General features: G+C 36.7%; 1 protein-coding gene across 1 annotated transcript in view; it reads left to right on the top strand.

Moving 5' to 3' along the window:
* The window catches only part of LHFPL3 (LHFPL tetraspan subfamily member 3), a 475,589-nt gene extending 459,646 nt beyond the window's left edge, over positions 1-15,943 (top strand). The window contains exon 2 of the mRNA XM_044679050.1: positions 15,624-15,943. Within this exon, the coding sequence (XP_044534985.1) occupies positions 15,624-15,943 (320 nt within the window). The remainder of the gene's footprint in view (positions 1-15,623) is intronic.
* Positions 15,944-21,181: the final 5,238 nt, after the last annotated feature.

Below are 21,181 nucleotides of genomic sequence, written 5' to 3'. Positions count from 1 at the left end.
TGATGTATGCTTATTTAAATAGGACCAGCAGCTAATTGAGAATAGGGGAGAGTGGCTTGATTTTTCTTCTTTCACACACACAAAAAAAAACAGATCAATTGTTTTGATCTCTTATTTAAGCCCATCCCCGAGAATATGTATATAAATAAATTTATGAATTAAAGCCTCATTAATTCTCATTTCAATAATTTAAAATTCGTGATTATTCTAATACTGGGCTACAGTCTACCTTAGCATTATTTAAGTAAGGAGGAGAGAAAGACTAGCTAAGTCAATTAGCGATGTAAACACAGGAAATATTTCATCTGCTTTAGAGGGAACACTAGTAAACAGTTTCCAAGCTTCATTTTAGCAGCAGCTTTTGCATAAAACAATGAATTTGCTAATTACAAATGATTCTTATTTATTTTTAAGCACTTAGAAGATTCTAAAAAGACACATCCAGCTACTCTTCTTCCCATCTTGACAGCAGTGGTTTTGTATGAATTTAAAGGCAATTAACATACTTTAGACTAACAGGGTTGGAAAGAAGATAAACTCCCACATTAAAGACTAAGCTTTAACAATCTATGCCTGAATATACTTGTGTCAGGAAACATACCCTGGCCCATGATATATATCCAAATCTTGCTATAATGGAGTTCTACTGTATACAGCTTTTGCTGTTCAGGCATTCAGGCATGCCCAACTCTTTATCACCCCATTTGGGGTTTTCTTGGCAAAAATACAGGACTGGTTTGCCATTTCCTTCTCCAACTCATTTTAGAGATGAAGAAACTGAGGCAAACAGGGTTAAGAGACTTGCTTAGGGTCATACCCAGCTAGTAAGTGTCTGAAGCCAGATTTGAACTCAGGAAGATGAATATTCATGATTCCAGACCCAGAGCTCTATCTACTGCACCACTTAGCCACCTTGTTTCTAAGGTATCATCGAAAAAACTTTCCATGACTCTCCATTCATCACCTATCCAATAAAGTATAAATTCCTAATCCTGTCATTCAAGGCCATCTACAATCTATCTTGAAGTGATCAGCCTTACTTTTAACTATTCCCCTTTACTTAATCTACGTTCCAAACAAATTGGAATGTTCTTTGTCCCATTTCCCACTCTCTCTTTTTCAGCCTGTCGTCTCATCTCTATTTTTTACTCCTGACATCTTTCTGGAATAGGAAATCCTTTCCCTCTTTCAAGAGCCACCTCAAGTGTCAACTCCTTGACTTCTCTACAGTTCTTCCTTCCCCTCAGCTAAAGAAGTAAAACATTTCACAAACCTTAAAGCACAATAGAAATATCAATTATCATCTTCATTATCATCAACTAAAATTCACGAGGACCTCTAACTCGGTGCTAACTTCATTCCCTAAGCTTTCTTCTGCATTCCTGCTGAGCTCAAGCATGTTAATAGAGGAAGTCAGGGATGTGTTGCTACATATCTAACAACTAAGCTTGGGGATGGAAGGGAGATCTATGTGCACACTTTTGAGCAGTGGACACGCTGGACTTAGAGGCAGAAACTCTTGAGTGCAAATCTGGTCCCAGACTTACTAGCTGTGTGACTCTGGTCATGTCACTCAACCCTGTTTGCCCTAGTTTTCTCTCCTGCAAAGAGAGGAGAAGGAAATGTCAAACCATTCTAGTATCAAAAGATATCACATATCTTCCCCAAATGGGATCATGAAGAGTCAGCTACAATTGGCCAAAAAGTCTAAACAATCAACAAAAGAATAAATCAAACTCGGATTTATAGGAATTGCTGATTTCTGGTGTATAGTCACCTAAAACTTTAAAAATGGACTCATGTGAGTGAGTTAGAGCTGGCTCCAGCACACCCCTGAGATCTTCTGTTATCTTTGCCCATAGCATAGTGCTTTTGCACATAATGAACTCATAATCAATATTCATTAAGTTGAAAGATATAAATTATTTTTATTCAATCATTATCCTTTCTCTCAATTTGAGCAAATTAATTTTTTTAGATCTCTCTGTATATCCTTTCCAGACTATTCTTTCCTGCCTCTGGTTCTGTTTTCTCTCAAAAAAAATAAGTCTCCCCTGGTTGACTAGCTAAGAAATATATACAGGAATCCCCACATGACCACCGTAAGGACAAATCTTTGCATGTTCATGTCACAATTGATTCCCTTGAAGATGTAAACGCTTTTGCTTAGAGTGGATTAGAGGTGAGTGGCATCTTGACAGAATTGAGAAGTTCTTTTATTTTCTTCCAAATTTTCTGTCTCTTTATTTCTTCCCTGTTGGCTTCCAGAGCTTTTTAATCTAGCCTCAAGTCCACCTTTCTTTGCTAATGGTTATTTCTGACATTTTTGGACCACGGGCAAAAGTTCCTTCAAAAATTATCGTTAGTGCTAAAAGATGCTAAAGATTTACTTGGGGCCAATGAGTCTTTGTCAGAGTCCCTGGTGGACCGGTTACCTGTTTTCCCAGAGGTGGTAAATATTATGGCTACAATTTACATTCGCCATGTGTTGATGAAGAAGCTCTAAGGATGATTAGTGTATCTCTCTTACCAGGTGTTTCATTAGAGTGACAGACGATCTGCGTGTGAAGGTTCCCCCTTCAGTAACTCGGCAACTCTGCTGGCATCTATTTCCTCAATTACTGTATGCCTGAATAATTGATAGAGTTAAGTGAATCCAGGCTCCTCTCTCCACCAGGTTCCCCTCGAGTGCTTCGGCAACATAAGGCAATTTATCATGCTTTTTGTGCATCGGTGCAGAGACTTCTTAAAGAATGAATTTAGACTTCCTCTTCCCTTTCAAAAAATAAGTACTTATCAGCTTCCCCACACTAACAGCCTTGATTAGGGCATTGGAACCATAGATATCTGCAGACCCAGTTACTAATGCCATTCCTTCCACCCCCTACCCCCCATCTCCCACGATTCGCTTCAGTCATCTTTCTTCATTTTCCTTTGGAGGAAAGCCCAATTATAAATGTTTGAGGGGTTTTTCGTAAAGGTGTTTCCTCCGCCAGGTTAGATAGATCTCTTTGGCCAGAGAAGTGCTTGTATAATTACTCACTCTAAGGAGCAATTAGCCACTTTTGTGCTTATTTGGAAAGTGAAAGTTATCGTGGGTATAAGCACCATCTGCACAAATAATCTTCTTTCAGAATCTGGAGCCTCGTTGCCACTTTGGAACATGTATAAAATTAAATTAGTGGTCAGTCAATCACAGTGAGACCTTGGACATGTTCTGTATGCTCAAAGACCCCACAGGAAAGGCTGTTTGTTTAAAGAACCCTAGAGAAAATGAGGGAACTAATATATTCTCAGCTTTCATTATTCCTCAGCTTGTTAGTAGGGTTTTTTAACGTTTATTAATATTCATTTTTTAGAAAAGTTAACATGGTTACATGATTCATGCTCTTATTTTGTCCTTCGCCTCTGACCTCACGCCCCATAGCTGATGCGCATTTCCACTGGTTTTAACATGTGTCATTGATCAAGACCTATTTCCAAATTGTTGATAGTTGCATTGGTGTGGTAGTTTCGAGTCTACATCCCCAATCATGTCCACCTCAATCCCTGTGTTCAAGCAGTTGTTTTTCTTCTGTTTCCACTCCTGTACTTCTTCCTCTGAATGTGGGTAACATTCTTTTCCATAAATCCCTCAGATTTGTCCTGGGTCATTGCATTGCTGCTCGTACAGAAGTCCATTACATTCGATTTTACCACAGTATATCAGTCTCTGTGTACAATGTTCTTCTGGCTCTGCTCCTTTCACTCTGCATCAGTTCCTGGAGGTCTTTCCAGTTCACATGGAATTCCTCCAGTTTATTATTCCTTTCAGCACAATAGTATTCCATCACCAGCATATACCACAATTTGTTCAGCCATTCCCCAATTGAAGGACATACCCTCATTTTCCAGTTTTTTGCCACTACAAAAAGCGCAGCTATAAATATTTTTGTATAAGTCTGTTTATCTATGATCTCTTTGGGGTACAAACCCAACAATGGTATGGCTGGATCAAAGGGCAGGCATTCTTTTATAGCCCTTTGAGCATAGTTCCAAATTGCCATCCAGAATGGTTGGATCAGTTCACAACTCCACCAACAATGCATTAATGTCCCAATTTTGCCACATCCCCTCCAGCATTCATTACTCTCCCCTTCTTTCATTTTAGCCAATCTGCTAGGTGTGAGGTGATACCTCAGAGTTGTTTTAATTTGCATTTTTCTAATTATTAGAGATTTAGAACACTTTCTCATGTGCTTATTGATACCTTTGATTTCATTATCTAAAAATTGCCTATTCATGTCTCTTGCCCCCTCTCTCTTCAAGTCCATTCTTAAGTAGGTTTCAAGAAAGCCAACAGAATGAGGGAGGATATAGCTGCCATTTAAAAAAAAAATTTCTATTTTTTTTCAACCCTTACCTTTTGTAACAGAATCAATACTGTGTATTCGTTCTAAGGCAGAAGAGCAATAAGAGCCTGGAAAGGGGGCTAAGTGACTTCTCAGGGTCACCAAGCTAGGAAGTGATTGAGGTAAAATTTGAACCCAGAACCATCCCATATCTAGGCCTGGATCTCTCAATTCACTGAGCCACTTAGCTGCCCCCTTTTTAAATTTTTAAAAAATCTTAATAGCTATCATTCCTAAGTGACAGTCTCTCAAGTGAATATGCAGTACTTTTATATGATAAAAAATAACATTTATTTAAATTCCACAGAAAAATCATGGATTTAGAGTTGGGAGCATCTTTACACAACATCTAATCTACAAATCTAATCCATCATCAAATCTAATGAATCATTTTTGTGTTACTGACCCCTTTGTCAATCTGATGAAATCTATAGAGCTTTTCTTAAAATAATACTTTTAAATATATAAAATGAAAGACATAAGAATACAAAGGAAACCAATTTTGATGAAATAAAGTTATCAAAATATTTTTAAAACAAGTTCCCAGACCCCTGATTAAAAAATCCCTATCTCCTCCAGTCCTCTCATTCTATAGATCAGGACAACAGGTACCAAATGGTAAAATTATTTATCAAAGTCACATTTTAAGATTTTTCAAATTTAAAATGATTTATGCAAGGTGACATATAAGGATTCAAACTCAGTTCTTCTGTACCTTAAAAGAGTAGACGTATGTCAGTGGGAAAACAAAGAAAAAAGAGTTTTTGAAAAAGTTAAAAAGAAATCCTCACCTGTATTAAAGTTTCAAGGATGGAGGAATGTGCCCTTGAAAGGAGGAGAAGAGAAAGGGTCACTGAATGATTGGAACTCTATAAATGGAGCTTTTGAACCTAGGACTGTATCCCCCATAAGTCCCTTAGTATTTCCCAAAATTCCCTTTAATCTCTCCTGTGCCTTCACATTTGTGTGGTCACAATATTTTTTTATAGTAGGCTGTAACTCCTCCCGCTTTCTCTTTTGCTCTTGGGAGCGGGCTGGTTAGTACCCTTTTAGCTAGTATTTTTGTTAGTTTATTATTAATAAAACATTGCTAAATATAATATTTAGTTATTGATTATTAATTTTAAAATCCAAAGAAGTATGTCAAAGATATATATGGCTCTTGCCATAAAAGGAAGGGGGCTTGACCCTCCAAAGAGGAATCAGCTTCTTGTGTTGCAAGGAATAGCAATACAAAATAGGAACTTTTGTAAACTGAGGCAAGTATTCTTAGTTGTATAGACAGGAAGCGGAAGGATAGACATGGTTCCCTGGGCAAAGAAAATAGCAATTCCAGGATACTAGCAGAAGCTTACTCCTGGAAAAGTCACTGAGGGAAAGAAAGAGGGCTAGAGTGAGCTTTACCCAATCAGTTATTGGCTCACATCCTCTTGTAACTAATCATTCCTTTTATCAAGATGCTAAGCTCTGTTGTTTCTTTTATTCTAAACAGAAGAAAGTGATATATATATATATATTTATTTATTTTTATTTATATTTATATATCCTCATCTTCTGAATCCAGTGTTCAGGGATAAAGGCTTACTTGCCCTATCTCAGTGATAGTTTTGCTATTTATTCTTACTGATTTTTATGAAATTAAAGTACTTCCAAAATGTAAATAAGATTCACCAAGTCACATAATCTTTTAAAATCCTTAATTCCAATTTTAGCTCCATCCAAATTTCAGTGTTCTGAGACAAAGCCTCCAGGAACTCTGCCTGGTTCTAGTTCTAATGTGAATTCATAATCATCAGCAGGAAAGGGCTTATCCAGTCTGGATCTGAAGAAGAATAGATCAAGTCAGTGGATTCAAAGCAGAAGAGGACTCTAAGGTCACCTAGCCTCAAACTTTTTATAAATATAAATACATTTTAAAAATTAAGAAATCAAGGCCTGGTGAAGTTAAGTAATTTGCCCAAGGTCACATGAATAGGAAAATGTAAATATGGGATTTGAACCTATGTCTAACTGACACCAGATCCAGTACTATCTTTGGAGGGATACTGAGGTAGTCAAATGGAATGGTAATGTTGTAGAGAAGATTTCTACTTGGACTAGAGGACTGCTAAGGTTCTTTCCAGCTCTGACATTCTGAGATTCTGTGATATATTCACATAATAGGATGCTATAATGAAATCTTAAAAGCTAAGTATGAGGAAGATAGAAAAAACTTGAAAAAGCTTTTTAAAAATCATGAAAAAACTAAAAACTAGAACCAGAAAAAACAGATCCACTAAGTACAATCATATAAAAGGAAACATACAAAGGAATTATTTGACAAAGAAATCTATTAGAAATCCAGAAGTAATATCTGAGATGTTAAGAACATTTTTTACTTTGAAATTTTGAAATTCATTTTTTTCAAATGTAATATTTTATAAAACATGTTTATTTTATTTTGTTTAGATTTAATGTCAGTTGCAATCACTTTTTTAAATTGCAGTAAAAATATGTATTGGAGGCATGGATCATTGAATTTAGCTAATATTTCTTTTTTTTTTAATTGTTTTTTTTTTTAAAAACCCTTGTACTTCGGTGTATTGTCTCATAGGTAGAAGAGTGGTAAGGGTGGGCAATGGGGGTCAAGTGACTTGCCCAGGGTCACACAGCTGGGAAGTGGCTGAGGCCGGGTTTGAACCTAGGACCTCCTGTCTCTAGGCCTGACTCTCACTCCACTGAGCTACCCAGCTGCCCAGCTAATATTTCTTCTAAGTTCCTAGGCCCCAAGAACATTGATTCTGCCTATCTTCCTTTTATCTCATTCCAGAACAAAAGGTCACAGAACAAGAAATCCTTTTGTGTAGTCAAACTCAAACCTGAATAGCAGCATTAGAGCAATCACAAGGTCATCCTCTGCTCTCTTTCATTTATCCATATATTCAGTCTTTGGCCAAACCTCATCATTTCTAACTTCATAACATTTCTCCTATAGTCCCCTGCTCTCCACTTACCCAGCCACAACTCTCACCTGAATTAGGACATTAGGCATTTAATTGACCAGCCAGCCTCAGGCATTTCCCCCCTCCAGGACATTCTCCACTCAGCCCCAAAGTGATCTTCCTCAAGTAACTATCTATCCAATAAATCAATAAACTCTAATGATTCCCTTTTACCTCCAGGATCCTTTGTAAACTCATATTTTAGCATTTAAAAATTTTTTTGCAAACTGGCCTTTTCTTGCCTTTCCAGTCTGCTTATACTTTACTCCCTCATCCATGCAAATTCAACAATTCAACCACAATCTTTTTGTTCTAGCATTTTCAGTTGTGTCCAACTCTTTCTGACTCCATTGGGGGTTTTCTTTTTTATTTAAATTCATTTATTTATTTGATTAAAATACCCTGGTAACTCCCTTCATCCTCCCTCTTCCTGCATTAGAGAAGTCATCATTTGATAAAAAAATAGATATATAAACAATTGGAAAAGCATTGATTGCTCATGGGTAGGATGAGCTAACATAATAAAAATGACCATTATACCCAAATTAATTTACCTATTTAGCACCATACCTATCAAACCACCAAAAAACTTTTTACTGAATTAGGAAAAACTATAAAAAAGTTCATTTGGAATAACAAAAGATCAAGAATATCAAGGGAAATAATGAAAAAAAATGTGAAGGAAGGGGGTCTAGCAGTACCAGATATTAAACTATACTATAAAGCAGCAGTCATCAAAACAATATGGTACTGGCTAAGAGACAGAAGGGAGGATCAGTGGAATAGACTTGGGGTGACATCAGCAAGACAGTGTATGATAAACCCAAAGAGCCCAACTTTTGGGACATGAATCCACTATTTGACAAAAACTGCTGGGAAATTTGGAAAACAATATGGGAGAGATTAGATTTAGATCAACATCTCACACCCTACACTAAGATAAATTCAGAATGGATGAATGACTTGAATATAAAGAGGGAAACTATAAATAAGTTAAGTGAACATGGAATAGTATACTTGTCAGATCTCTGGGAAAGGAAAGATTTTAAAACCAAGCAAAAGTTAGAGAAAATTACAAAATGTAAAATAAATGGCTTTTATTATATTAAACTAAAAAGCTTTTGTACAAACAAAAACAATGCAGCCAAAATCAGAAGGGAAACAACAAATTGGGAAAAAAAATCTTTATAACAAAAAACTCCGACAGGGGTCTAAATACTCAAATATACAAGGAGTTAAATCAATTGTATAAAAAATCAAGCCATTTCCTAATTGGTAAATGGCAAGAGACATGAATAGGCAATTTTCAGATAAAGAAATCAAAAGTATCAATAAGCACAGGAGAAAGTGTTCTAAATCTCTAATAATTAGAAAAATGCAAATTAAAACAACTCTGAGGTATCACCTCACACCTAGCAGATGGGCTAAAATGAGAGTAGGGGAGAGTAATGAATGCTGGAGGGAATGTGGCAAAACTGGGACATTAATGCATTGCTGGTGGAGTTGTGAACTGATCCAACCATTCTGGATGGCAATTTGGAACTATGCTCAAAGGGCTATAAAAGACTGCCTGCCCTTTGATCCAGCCATACCATTATTGGGTTTGTACCCCAAAGAGATCAGAGATAAACAGACTTGTACAAAAATATTTATAGCCTCACTTTTTGTGGTGGCAAAAAACTGGAAAATGAGGGTATGTCCTTCAATTGGGGAATGACTGAACAAATTTTGGTATATGCTGGTGATGGAATACTATTGTACTCAAAGGAATAATAAACTGGAGGAGTTCCAGGTGAACTGGAAAGACCTCCAGGAACTGATGCAGAGTGAAAGGAGCAGAGCCAGAAGAACATTGTACACAGAGACTGATATACTGTGGTAAAATCGAATGTAATGGACTTCTGTACCAGCAGCAATGCAATGACCCAGGACAAATCTGAGGGATTTATGGAAAAGATGCTACTCACATTCAGAGGAAGGACTGCAGGAGAGGAAACATATAAGAAAAACAACTGCTTGAACACATGGGTGGAGGTGGACATGATTGGAGATGTAGACTTGAAACTACCACACCAATGGAACTATCAACAATTTGGAAATAGGTCTTGATCAATGACACATGTTAAAACCAGTGGAAATGCACATTGGCCAGGGGTGGGGGGAGGGCGAGGGGTGAAGGGGAAAGTAGGAGCATGAATCATGTAACCATGTTAACTTTTCTAAAAAATGAATATTAATAAATGTTAAAAAAGATAGATATATAAAGATATACACATGTACATATACATATAACTGTCTTCCTTAACAGCTCTTTCTCTAGAAGTAGATATACACAAGCTATTCTTCAAACAATATTTCTGTTGCTGTATATAATATTCTCTTGGATTTGCTCATTTCACTCTTCATAATTTCACGTAGATCTTCCACATGAACATCTCCCACATTTGGAACAATGGAATAGATGAGGGGTAAATGAACTCAGCAAGCTAGTGTTCAATAAACCCAAAGATCCCAGCTTTGGGAAGAAGAATTCACCGTTTGCCAAAAACTGCTGGGGAAATTGTAAAACAGTATGGGAAAAATTAGGTTTAGAATCTAAACTTTAGATCAATATCTCATACCCTATACCAAGATAAATTCAGAATGAGTAAAATGACAAACATAAATAGTGAAATCATAAATAAATCAGGTGAACATAGACATAATATATCTGTCAGATTTATGGGAAAGGAAGGAATTTAAGACCAAGCAAGAGATAGAAAACATTATAAGATGTAAAATGGATAATTTTGATCATATTAAGTTAAGGAAGTATTAAAGTAATGAATGATTAACTGCTTGATTTCTATATACACTGGAAAGTCCTCGATGAACTGATTGATGCAGAGTGAAATGAGCAGAACCAGGAGAACATTATACACAGGAACTAAAATATTGTGAGACAATCAAATGAAATAGACTTTGCTACTAATAGCAATACAATGATCAAGAACAATCCTGTGGAACTTAAGAAAAAAATGCTGTCCACCTCTAGAGAAAGAAATGTGAAAGCAGAAATGCAGAAAAAAAACATATGATTTATCACTTGGTTATATGGGTATGGTTTGGGGTTGTGGTTTTTAAAAGATTACTCTATTGCAAATTTGAATAATATGGAAATAGATTTTGAGTAATAATACATGTATAAACCAGTGGAATTGCTTGTCAGCTCCAGGAGAGGGGGGAAGGAAGAGGAGAGGCAAAGAAGATAAATCATGTAACCATGGAAAACTATTCTAAAAATAATTGATTAAATAATGTGATAAAATTAATGAATGAATGAATAAGTAAATAAATAAAACAAAATTAACTTGTTCCTCATTTCTTATGTTACAGTAGTATTCCATCACAATTGTGTGTATTGTATTGTATCCCCCAACTGATTAGCATTCTTTCAGTTTTCAGTTCTTTGCCACTACAAAGAGAACTGCTATTAATATTTTAGAATATACATGTTCTTGGCAAAGATCCTGGAGAGATTTCTCAAAAACAACACTCCACTACCATAACAACAACAACAACAATAATAGCTAGCATTTATATAAAGCTGATTATGTACCAGACACTGTGCTAATACACAAAATATAATTTGATTTAATTCTCACAGCAACCTTGTGAAGTAGGTGCTATTACTATCCTCATTTTATGGCTGAGCAATTGAGACAAACAGAAATTGGTTTGTCCAGAGTCACACAGATAATTATGTGTGAGGTCAGATATGAACTCAAGTCTTTTTGTCTCTAAGCCTAATATTCCACTCATTGAGCCACCTAACTGTTTCTCTGGGTCTTTGCACCAGCAGTCAAGCCTGCATTGCTTGGCCTCGTCCACTCTCACTCTTCATTTCTCTGGTTTCCTCTGATCCTCATTTCAGCTCTAATCTCTTTTCTGCAATCTCCTTCTGCCCCAGCTCCTAGTGCTTTCCTCTTTGAGGGAGAGGAGGAGACCGTGGATCCTTGTAGTTCAGTCATCTCAGTTGTGTTCAACTCTTCATGACCCCATTTTGGGGTTTTCTTGGCAGAAAGACTGGAGCGATTTGCCATTTTCTTCTCCAGCTCATTTTACAAATGGACCTTGGGAGCTTGTTCTAGCAGGGGAGCGCTACTACTTGGATACCCTAGACCGAAGAACGGATCACCTCTATTGGGGAAGGTTGTCCTCTTTGACTGAGCACCCAGCTTAGCAGGGATGCACATGGAGTGGTGAGGGGGAAGGGGACACTCTCCTGGCCAGCCAGATCAGCCAAATCAACCCTGGTGATCAATGGGGTGACAGATGTCACAGCCAGATCACCCTCACATCCTCCTGCTCGTTTTACAGATGAAGAACTTCATGATTCTAAACCCAGTGCTCTATCTACTGTACCACCCTAATAGGATCTGTTTGACAGCTGAGTGGATGATAGATTGGAATTGAGGGAGGACCAGCCAGAAGGCTATTATAATGGTTCAAGCCTGAGGTGATGAGAAGCTGCACCAGAGTTTTGTGTATGTGTGTGTGTCTTTTTTTTTTAACACGAGGACTTTTTTAATTAAAAAAAACATTTATTCTACTTAAAACTATGAAAATATTTCTCTCAGTTAAAACCGCAAATAGCTCACATTTCACAATTGCAGTTTCAGTTCAAAGATCTATGCTGTTCTAAATAAATTGAGTCCCCTGGCATAGCTCCTCTAGAGACAAAGTTCACAGTAGAGAGTACACATATTCTAGAATCATAAAGTGTTAGAACTAGAAGGAACTTTAAAGATCTTTGAATTCAATCTCCCAGATTTTATAGATGAGGAAACAAGGACCAGTGGCAATCCAAAAAGCGCAGCCTTTCATATGACAGACTCTCTCTGATCTAGAGCCAATGTCTCCTCACATCCGACATTTTTTTCTGGAATCTTCTACTGCCACTGCTTTCCATGCTGGAAATTTCTAGAATCTATGCTGCATTCTCCCTGGTGCCTCCTTACCTTGGCATTGGAGTTGATAGGACTTCCTTCCTCTCTGCCCTCTCCATGCCAACAAAAATGCCCTGATCTTTGCCTGCCATATTGCTGCCCTAGGATTTGGGCTACTTTAAGTAGCCCTAACTCTGGGGTATCCTATTTTGGATGTGTCATCTACCACTGCCCTGGACTTGGCCCCAGTATCTATATAAATGAGGGCAATGGGGAACATGGATTGGAATGGGATGGAGTCTCTGTGCTGCCTGGATATCGATTTAGACAGCAAAATTTATTCAACTTCCTTGAAGTCAAACAACTATTTATGACATAGATAGCAGTGGGAATCAATGCAAAGAGTCCTGGGATGAATCTGGGATCTCTTCCCAACTTTGGGCAAATGATTTCATCTAAGCCTCAGTTTCCTCAGCAGTAACATGAGAGAATTGGACTAGATGACTTTGAGAGTCCCTTCTAAGTCTAAAAGTTTATTTTTTTATTATTGTTATTATGAAAATGCTTTTCAAAATCAACATTCTATATGATATAAACCATGAAATGTCAAACTCACCTGGAGGCAAGTGGCCAGCAAAACTCTCATGGGGCCAAACCAGATTAAAATATTATTGAGAATTGTTTAACAAAATAAATAAAATATAACATGATAATTTGTGATTTTCCAAACCAATCTGAGGGCTCTTGTCTCCATTTCAGTTTGCAGCCACTGATGTAAACTATCATCACTGAAATACTCAATCATAATGAACCATTCATGATATAAAATTCTGTGATTACCAAAATCCTGTGAAGTGGCAAGGAATTCTCTAGAGGTAGTATGATATAGTATAGCAGTTCCCAAAGTTTTTTACTTCAGGACCCTTTTACCCTCTTAAAAATTTCTGAGGACCCCTCAGAGAGCTTGCGTTTATGCAGACGATACCTATTAATATGTACTATGTTAGATATGAAAACATCTTAGAATTATTATGAAAATAATTTTGACCTCATAGATCCTGTGAAAGAGTTTCAGGATCCCCCAGGGATCTCCAGACCATACATTGTGAACTTTGGATAAAATGAAAAGAATCCTTATTTCCTTTAAGTGCAGATCAGACGATATCATTCTTTCATTCAGTTGATTCTGCTGGTTTTCCTGATAAAATATCAACTCCTCTGTTTAGCTTTTAAAGCCCTTTACAAACTTGTTGTTCCAACATTACTCTTCAAAAGCTAATGCCTTCCTTCCAAAAATATTTTGCATTTAACTATTTCATATTTATTATATTTATTTTGGATGTATGGCCTTTGTCCCTTCTTTGGCTCATATTTTTCCAGCTTCTCAAACAGTTAAGCTCTTGAATCTTCCAATATAAAAAGCATCTTTATAAAATAATGACTAAAGCCCAGTATAATACCATAAATATTGATAGCTTGTCCAGTGTCAAGGAATGAAATGTTAGTCCCTCTAACTAGCTTTAGGTATTGACCAGCACTAGTCTAACATAGCTATCTTTGTATGTCTAATGACTAGCATTGGTCATACTAGTTGAATATGATTATCTTTCAGTAGTAATGTAATGTTACTAGTAACTTCAGTAAAAAAGTAATATGAGTATTTAGAACTTCTGATGTACCCTTAAAATGTAAACTTCTAGAGACTGTCCTAGTTATCATGAAGTTTGAATATAATCCATTTCCATACTAGATAATCCACTCGTAGGTAACTGAATTATTGCACATAAGATGACAAAGACCACTTGGAGAAAGCTTATCTGGATCCTCTTATTTTATGTCATTCAATTCATTGAACATTAAAATGCCCACTAGGTACAAGGCACTATACTAGGCAAAGACAAAATGCCTTCAAGGAGCTTACATTCTATTGAAGAGATATAATTTACCCATGCATAAGTCAATAGAAAATATATACAAAATATTGATGACTAATGATGAGGAATTTTAAGAAGGAAAGACTATTAATAACTAGAGGAGGGAGAATATCAGAAAAGACCTCATGCAGGAAGAAGAAAGCCCTGACTTTTATCAGAAAGAAAATATAAGATTCCAAGAGGCAGACATAAAAAGGGAGTGAATTATAGACATGTGGAATCACCCCCTCAAAAGCATGGAGGCAGAATATAGAACATTATCTGTAGAGAAGAACGAGCCAGTGAATTTGACTGAAATATAGGGTACACAAATGGGAATAACATGAAATAGTGCCCGAGAAGGACTTGAGGGCCAGAATCCAGATGACCTTAAATTACAAGATGAGGCATTTTCATTATGTATTTTAAAAAACAAACAAACAATGGAGCGACTGATGATTTTTAAGTAGTGCTCTGACATGGTCTGATCTGAACTTTAGGAATGACCATTTAACATATTTGTAGGATCTGGATGGAAGAGGAGAGAGACTGGATAAATGAAACAGGAAAACCAGTTAGAAGGCTTTTGCAATAGATTAGGCAAGAAGTGCTAAGGACCTGTAGTAGAACTATTGTGGTTCAAATAGAGAGGAGGTTGAAATACTAGAGATATTGAAGAGGTGGAATCAGTAAGACTTAGCATCTGGTTAGCTCTAGAGTGACAGGAGTTGAACTTGTGATTTGGGTGATGGATGGTGCCATTTTAGGAGAAAGATTCTGTTATCTGTTTGGTTTAGTTTTGGGTTTTTTTAATGTTGAGTTTGAGAGAAGATGAGGAATCTTTCATCTCCAAAGAGGTGTCCTTAAATAAAAAAAAATTCATAGTGTTCCAGAAATAATGCTTAGAAAACAGTATAGATATGTTCTTTCCTTGAATTTCAGTTTCTAATAAACCTTTGCTGCACCATTCTCAGTGATGAATATTTTCCCTTTTAGCCTAACTCTCATTTTGGCTGCTCTCATAGCCCTGTAAAATCAATGCTGTGTCCTTGTTCTATGGTGTTATGAGTTAATTCTTGGCAAAAATCATCAATGGAAGCCAAAAAGAAATGTTTGATGTGTTATTCTTTCTTAAAGATGGTCTCTTTCAGATTACCCAAGCTGTCTCCATAAAACCCAATGCCACAGTGAATTTATGTGAAGAAGACACATCTTGATAGAGAATCTTTACTTTTAAGATAATCAGAAAAAAACACCCAGGGTAGGGTTGTCATGATAAATATTGGTCCTTTGAGTGATATCTAATAAAATAGTGATTTGTAGAATGGTCTAGAGAGATGTTAATAAAGTGAGAGTTGTGTTAATGCTTTCCCATTTTTCTCTTTGTGTTTTTTTCTCTTTCTTTCTAAGCTGCCTGTCTTGTACTTGGCTGTATGATTTTCCCTGATGGCTGGGATTCAGACGAGGTAAAACGGATGTGCGGTGAAAAGACAGACAAGTACACACTTGGGGCTTGTTCAGTCCGCTGGGCGTACATCCTGGCTATTATTGGAATCTTGGATGCCCTGATCCTCTCTTTTCTGGCATTTGTGCTTGGTAACCGACAAGACAGTTTGATGGCAGAGGAACTGAAGGCAGAAAACAAAGGTAAGATTGCTTTAGGGAACTATCTCTGGGCAGCCTCAAGGACAAAAATTAAATGGTGGTTTCCTTTTCTTTCCCACCATTAAATATCAGTGCATTCCCTGTAGTTGCAGTTGTATGCTTCATCTGGTTCATGATTTATTTTTGTTTAATTCTTTCCCCTGATATCAATTCATGACTTTTCCCTTTGAGCTCAAAATAAAAATACAACCTGTTTTCCTAGACATTTCCAAAGCTTCTCTTCCATTTACATCATTTAACTAGCCCTCTTCTAATTTCTTTTTCTTTCTCTCTTTGTCCTGTTCTCATCTTATTTTGATGTTTGCAAGCATAAGGATACCCTGATATATCTTATCTCCTTATATAAGTAGAGAAGCAATTGTATCAGCCTCTAGAAAAATATGTATTTTTAGCTACTCTTGTTCATCCTTCATTTTCAGAGAGAACCAATGACATCACAAGATTACTATAAACCCTCAGAAAGAATCATAAACTCAGCAAACTTCATCATAAAATTTCAAGGTGTTAATTTGAGGCTTTATTCTTTAAGATTACAGTGATATCCAAATACTCAGAAGAATCCATGATCTTACTAATGAGAATATTCCCACCAACACTTCAAATTGGCCCATCTCACATAATCCCAGTTCATGTCTGTGAGATTGTGTTATTGACCCCAAATCATTATAGCTGAGAATTAAATTAATTTTGTAGTTGGCCAACTTTAAAATAGGTTATTGGGCAACCAGAAGTTCTAGTGATATCTCATGGAGAAAATGTCTTACTGAAAACACTAAAAACCAAGAAGGTAAATAAAAAAAACAGTGAATGATCATAAATAATCCATTAGGTCAGTAATTGGCAACAGAACAAGCAATTGCTCAAGATGAGTCTTTTAATTTTCTCACCACATTTCTAATCAAGTTTCCTGTAATAGAATTTCAGAGTCTGTTGTGTGCTGCCAATTTAAATTCATCTAACTAGGGAACTCGGTTTGCTTCATCATCAGCTGTTACTGTTTGGATCTATACCACTACCTTCAAATGATTGTTTTGTTTTGTTTGATTGTGACCTGGAATGAAATATATCCTGAAATTAGGAAACTTAGCTTCCTATTTCAAATTGTTGCTCAGTCGAAAAGTCCTTCTATTACTTTAGCAGTCCCCAAACATATTTTAATATCTGTATTAATATCTCTCCAGGAAGAAAGCATGTCTGAGCATGCAGTAGCAAGGTTCATGAGAAAAACTTGGGGGAGGAGACTATGAAATGGTGAAGAAAAAAGAGAAATTAAGAGAGCAACAGTCACTTATTAAAGCCTTCATTTCCCTGGTCAAGTAAAGTAATATAATGGAATTGAATAAATGGGGACATATTGGTATATTCTGCTCTGCCACTAGTTGGTATGGTTTCAATACAAAAATAGTACTGTGAATGTTTTAGGTGCTAGATTTTGAGAGATGTTCAAATTCTGAGTGACTTAAAACACTGATAATCATTTTTTTGAGTTTATTGAATTTAATTAATAGAGGTAAGAAACCAAGAACAAAGCCTGTTTTTTGTTATCTGAAAATTTACCAGCAAGAAATACATTCCTAGTTTTATTCAATATGTCAGCAACTATAAGTTTTTAACTAGAGATACATATTATATGATATCTATTACTATTTTAAAATGTAAAATTGTATTTTAAGAGTCACTATGAAAGTACTGACAATCAGATAATCTTTTACACAAAACTATTTCTGTCCTTCTCTGGACTTGTTCTTCCCAGGATTACCACATCATTATTATTACTTATAACAACAACAATAAAATACATGATGACACCAATTATTATAAGTTAACATAAAACAATAATAACGGCATTGCTTCCATGGATCTATTAGTTCATTAATGTGGTTCCTCCTGCTGACCCATCTATGCCTTCTCATCCTGTGAGATGACGATCCATGTCAACCAATGAGTTTTCCATAGACCATCTGCTCAACGAGCTAGATGGAAGCTTCCTCTGAGTTATTCTAACATTTAGTTTTTATGACCAAGGTTCTAGTAATTGTTATTATAAATAAATATTACTGGAAAAAGTAATAATTCTACTATTAATGGCGATGTTTTTATTACCAATAAGAACAATATTAACAATAACCTCATTGGCAGTAATTGTAGCAATAATACCTTATATTCATTTAGTATGGTACTTAACAGATTTCAAAACATTTTCTATTCTCTAATGCATTTGAGTTAATGCCCATAGTCTTTAGGGTACTTGATAAAATAACCCAAGTTTCAGTCCCTAAAGAAGTCTATGACTCTCTTGGCTCCCTTGAAGACTTAGCTCAGATCCCACCTTTTACAGGAGACCTTTCCTACTCATAGATCACCATTGCTAGTGCCTTCCCTTTGAAATTCCTTCCACTTGAACTGTATATATCTTGTTTGAACAATTATTTGTGTTATTTCTTCCCATAAAACAGTGGGTACCTTGAGAACAGGGATCTTCATTTAATTGTAGACACTTCTAGACTTTCCTCAGCAGCAATATAGATGTAATTAGACTAATATTTGTCAGTTATATGCCAAATATGGCCATGTCTACACTTATCCAAAAATAGTACTAGCTCTGTTGTTATTAGCCCAAGGAATACTAGGCAAGAGTATAAATATTCCATCCTGTTTTAGAGCTCAACCATGTAATTCCTTAATGAGAAAACAGTCAGCATTTAACTATTATTCATATGCCCAGCACTGAACACAGTGCCTGGCATATTGTTAATATTTATTAAATTCTTCTTTGTGCAGCTAAGTGGTACAATGAATAGAGGTCTGGGTCTGGAATCAGGAAGACCTCAGTTTAAATTAAGCCTCAGACACTTTTAGCTGTGTGCCCCTAAGCAAATCACTTAACCCTGTTTGCCTCAGTTTACTCATCTGGAAAATGAGCTGGGGAAGGAAATGGAGAACCACTTCATTACCTTAACCAAGAAAATCCCAAATGGGGTCATAAGGAGTCCAACATGACTGAAAATGACTGTAAATGCATCTTTGATCATATGATTGACCAAATGGAAGGAGATAAGTTCATTTACGGTTTTTATTTTGAAATGCCAACTTTAAAAGTCAGAAGCTCTATAATGGAGTACTTTTCTTACTATATACTAGGAGAGCCAAGGCAATTTTCCTCCTGGAGGAGGGGGTAGTATATTCATTATTTAGCTCAAGCAACAATTTTTCCAACCCTTCCAACTTTCTAGAAAGCATATCAAAATTAGAAAGTGATAAGGGGGAATTTGGGGAAAAGGAAAATGACCAGAGTGGAGAAACAGAAATCAGATGGAATGCAAGAAACCAGGAAATACAGGGGAAGATCTTAGAATCCTAAGGAAGGAGTCTGAGGAGGTTTAACAATCATCTGAGGGAGAGGGTGAGGACCAGTAGAACAGGCAACAGTTCTAAATAAAATCTCTCCTAATCCTATGGAAAACCTATGCAAATGATCTCGTGTGATTCCTGTTATCCCTCTGTGCTCCCAGACACGGAAATAACATGGCAAGACCTCTAAAGAGAACCTATCTTTGGATCATTGGCAGTGACCTGAACTGGGTGACTCTGCTGACTCTGGAGTGACTAGGTCACTGCTGGCACGAGCTCCTGACTCAACTGCTAGCTCTGGATTTTCATCAGACTCTATTTTGTGTGAGTTTAGCCTAGCATAGTGAGATAGAACTGGGTTTGGGGACAGAGAGGAAGTGAGAGTAGCCCCAACTCTGTTGGGGACTGAAGCGACCCTTTGCAGGGTCAGGTGTGGGAAAGCCAGAATTTGTTAGCGCTAGGGAATCTCCGAGCCTTCAACCCATACCTAATCCACATTATCCTCTTTAATAAATGTTAATGTTAACAAGCTAGAGTCAGAGTGCATGTCTAAGGACTTTAGACAGAGAGTAGCCATCCTGCTCTCTGGGCTTGAGAAGATTCATCACCACCCTAGACTGGGTTTAGTCAAACCCCAGTCACCAGTCAAATTACCATCTTACAAAAGGAAAAAGGAAAAGCAAGGTGAGCAAGAACAACAACAAAAAGGCATCCTTGTAGCTGGCCAATTATAGGCTTTAATTTGTGCCCTACAAAGATCCTAGAGTTGGTAATACCCTATCATTTCTGCTTTGTGCAGGAAGGGATGACCAGAAGGGGGGAAATGTAGCATTTACTATGCTACTGTGCTAAGTTCTTTACAAATATTATCTCATTTGATTCTCACTATAACCCTACAAGGTATGTCCTGGTCTTATCTTTCTTTTAAATTAACTAAGGCAAACAGAGTTTAGTGACTTGCCCAAGGCAAGCTAATAAGTGTCTGAGATGATATTTGAATTCAGATCTTCTATTCACTCTTCAAACTGGCTGCCTCCCACTAAATGCATCTGATCTTCTTCTGATCATTATAGGCTATTCCTTGTGGGGGAGGATAATACAAGTTTTATATTTCATATTTTTCCAGATTACACATAGGTTTTTAATAACTATTTTCTGACATTTTGTGATCCATGTTCTCCCACTCCAATTCTTGCCTTCTCCCCAAAATGGCAGGAAATATAACAAAGGGTGTACATGTGATCTCATATAATATATAATTCCATGATCACCATGTTGTGAAAGAAGATACATGTTGCTTTCACTAGAGAAAAATTCATGGAGAAAATGAAGGGAAGGATGGCATGCTTCAATCTACATTCAGACTCCATCATTTCCTTCTGTGGTGGTGGATAGCCTTCTCCATCATGAGCCCCATGAAGTTGCCCTGGATCCTTGCCTTGCTGATGATAGATAAGTCATTCACAGTTGATCATCATATGTGATTGCTGTTCTTGTGTACACATTGGAGACTACTACTGAATAAGAGAAAAAAGTCTTGAAGGATAGGAGAGTGGGGGGGGGTAATAGTAAGAAACGTAAGTAAGCTTGAGACGATGTTCTAATGCTTTTTACCTATGGAACATTTTTTTAAGTAGAAGAGCATAAGGGAATTGTGATTTACCCAGGGTCACACACCTAGGAAGTGTCTGAGGCCAGATTTGGACCTCCCACCTATAGGCCAGGCTCTCAATCCACTGAGCCACCAAACTTCACCCTTACCCACATAACTCTTAAGCAAGAGTTTCAGGAACCTTCAGTTTGCGTGCCTATTAAATGAAGATAATGATCTAATTTACAGGTAAGGTGCTTCCATCACCTACCTCAGACAATACTTGTAAAAGTTTTATAAAGAATGCCTTAGTAAATATTTTAATAATTTTTTAAAGAGAGAGTGTAGTAGGGCAGAGAGA

This window comes from Gracilinanus agilis, chromosome 5, assembly GCF_016433145.1.
Source record: "Gracilinanus agilis isolate LMUSP501 chromosome 5, AgileGrace, whole genome shotgun sequence".
In the NCBI taxonomy this organism is placed as follows: domain Eukaryota; kingdom Metazoa; phylum Chordata; class Mammalia; order Didelphimorphia; family Didelphidae; genus Gracilinanus; species Gracilinanus agilis.
This window is presented reverse-complemented; position numbering and strand designations above follow the sequence as displayed.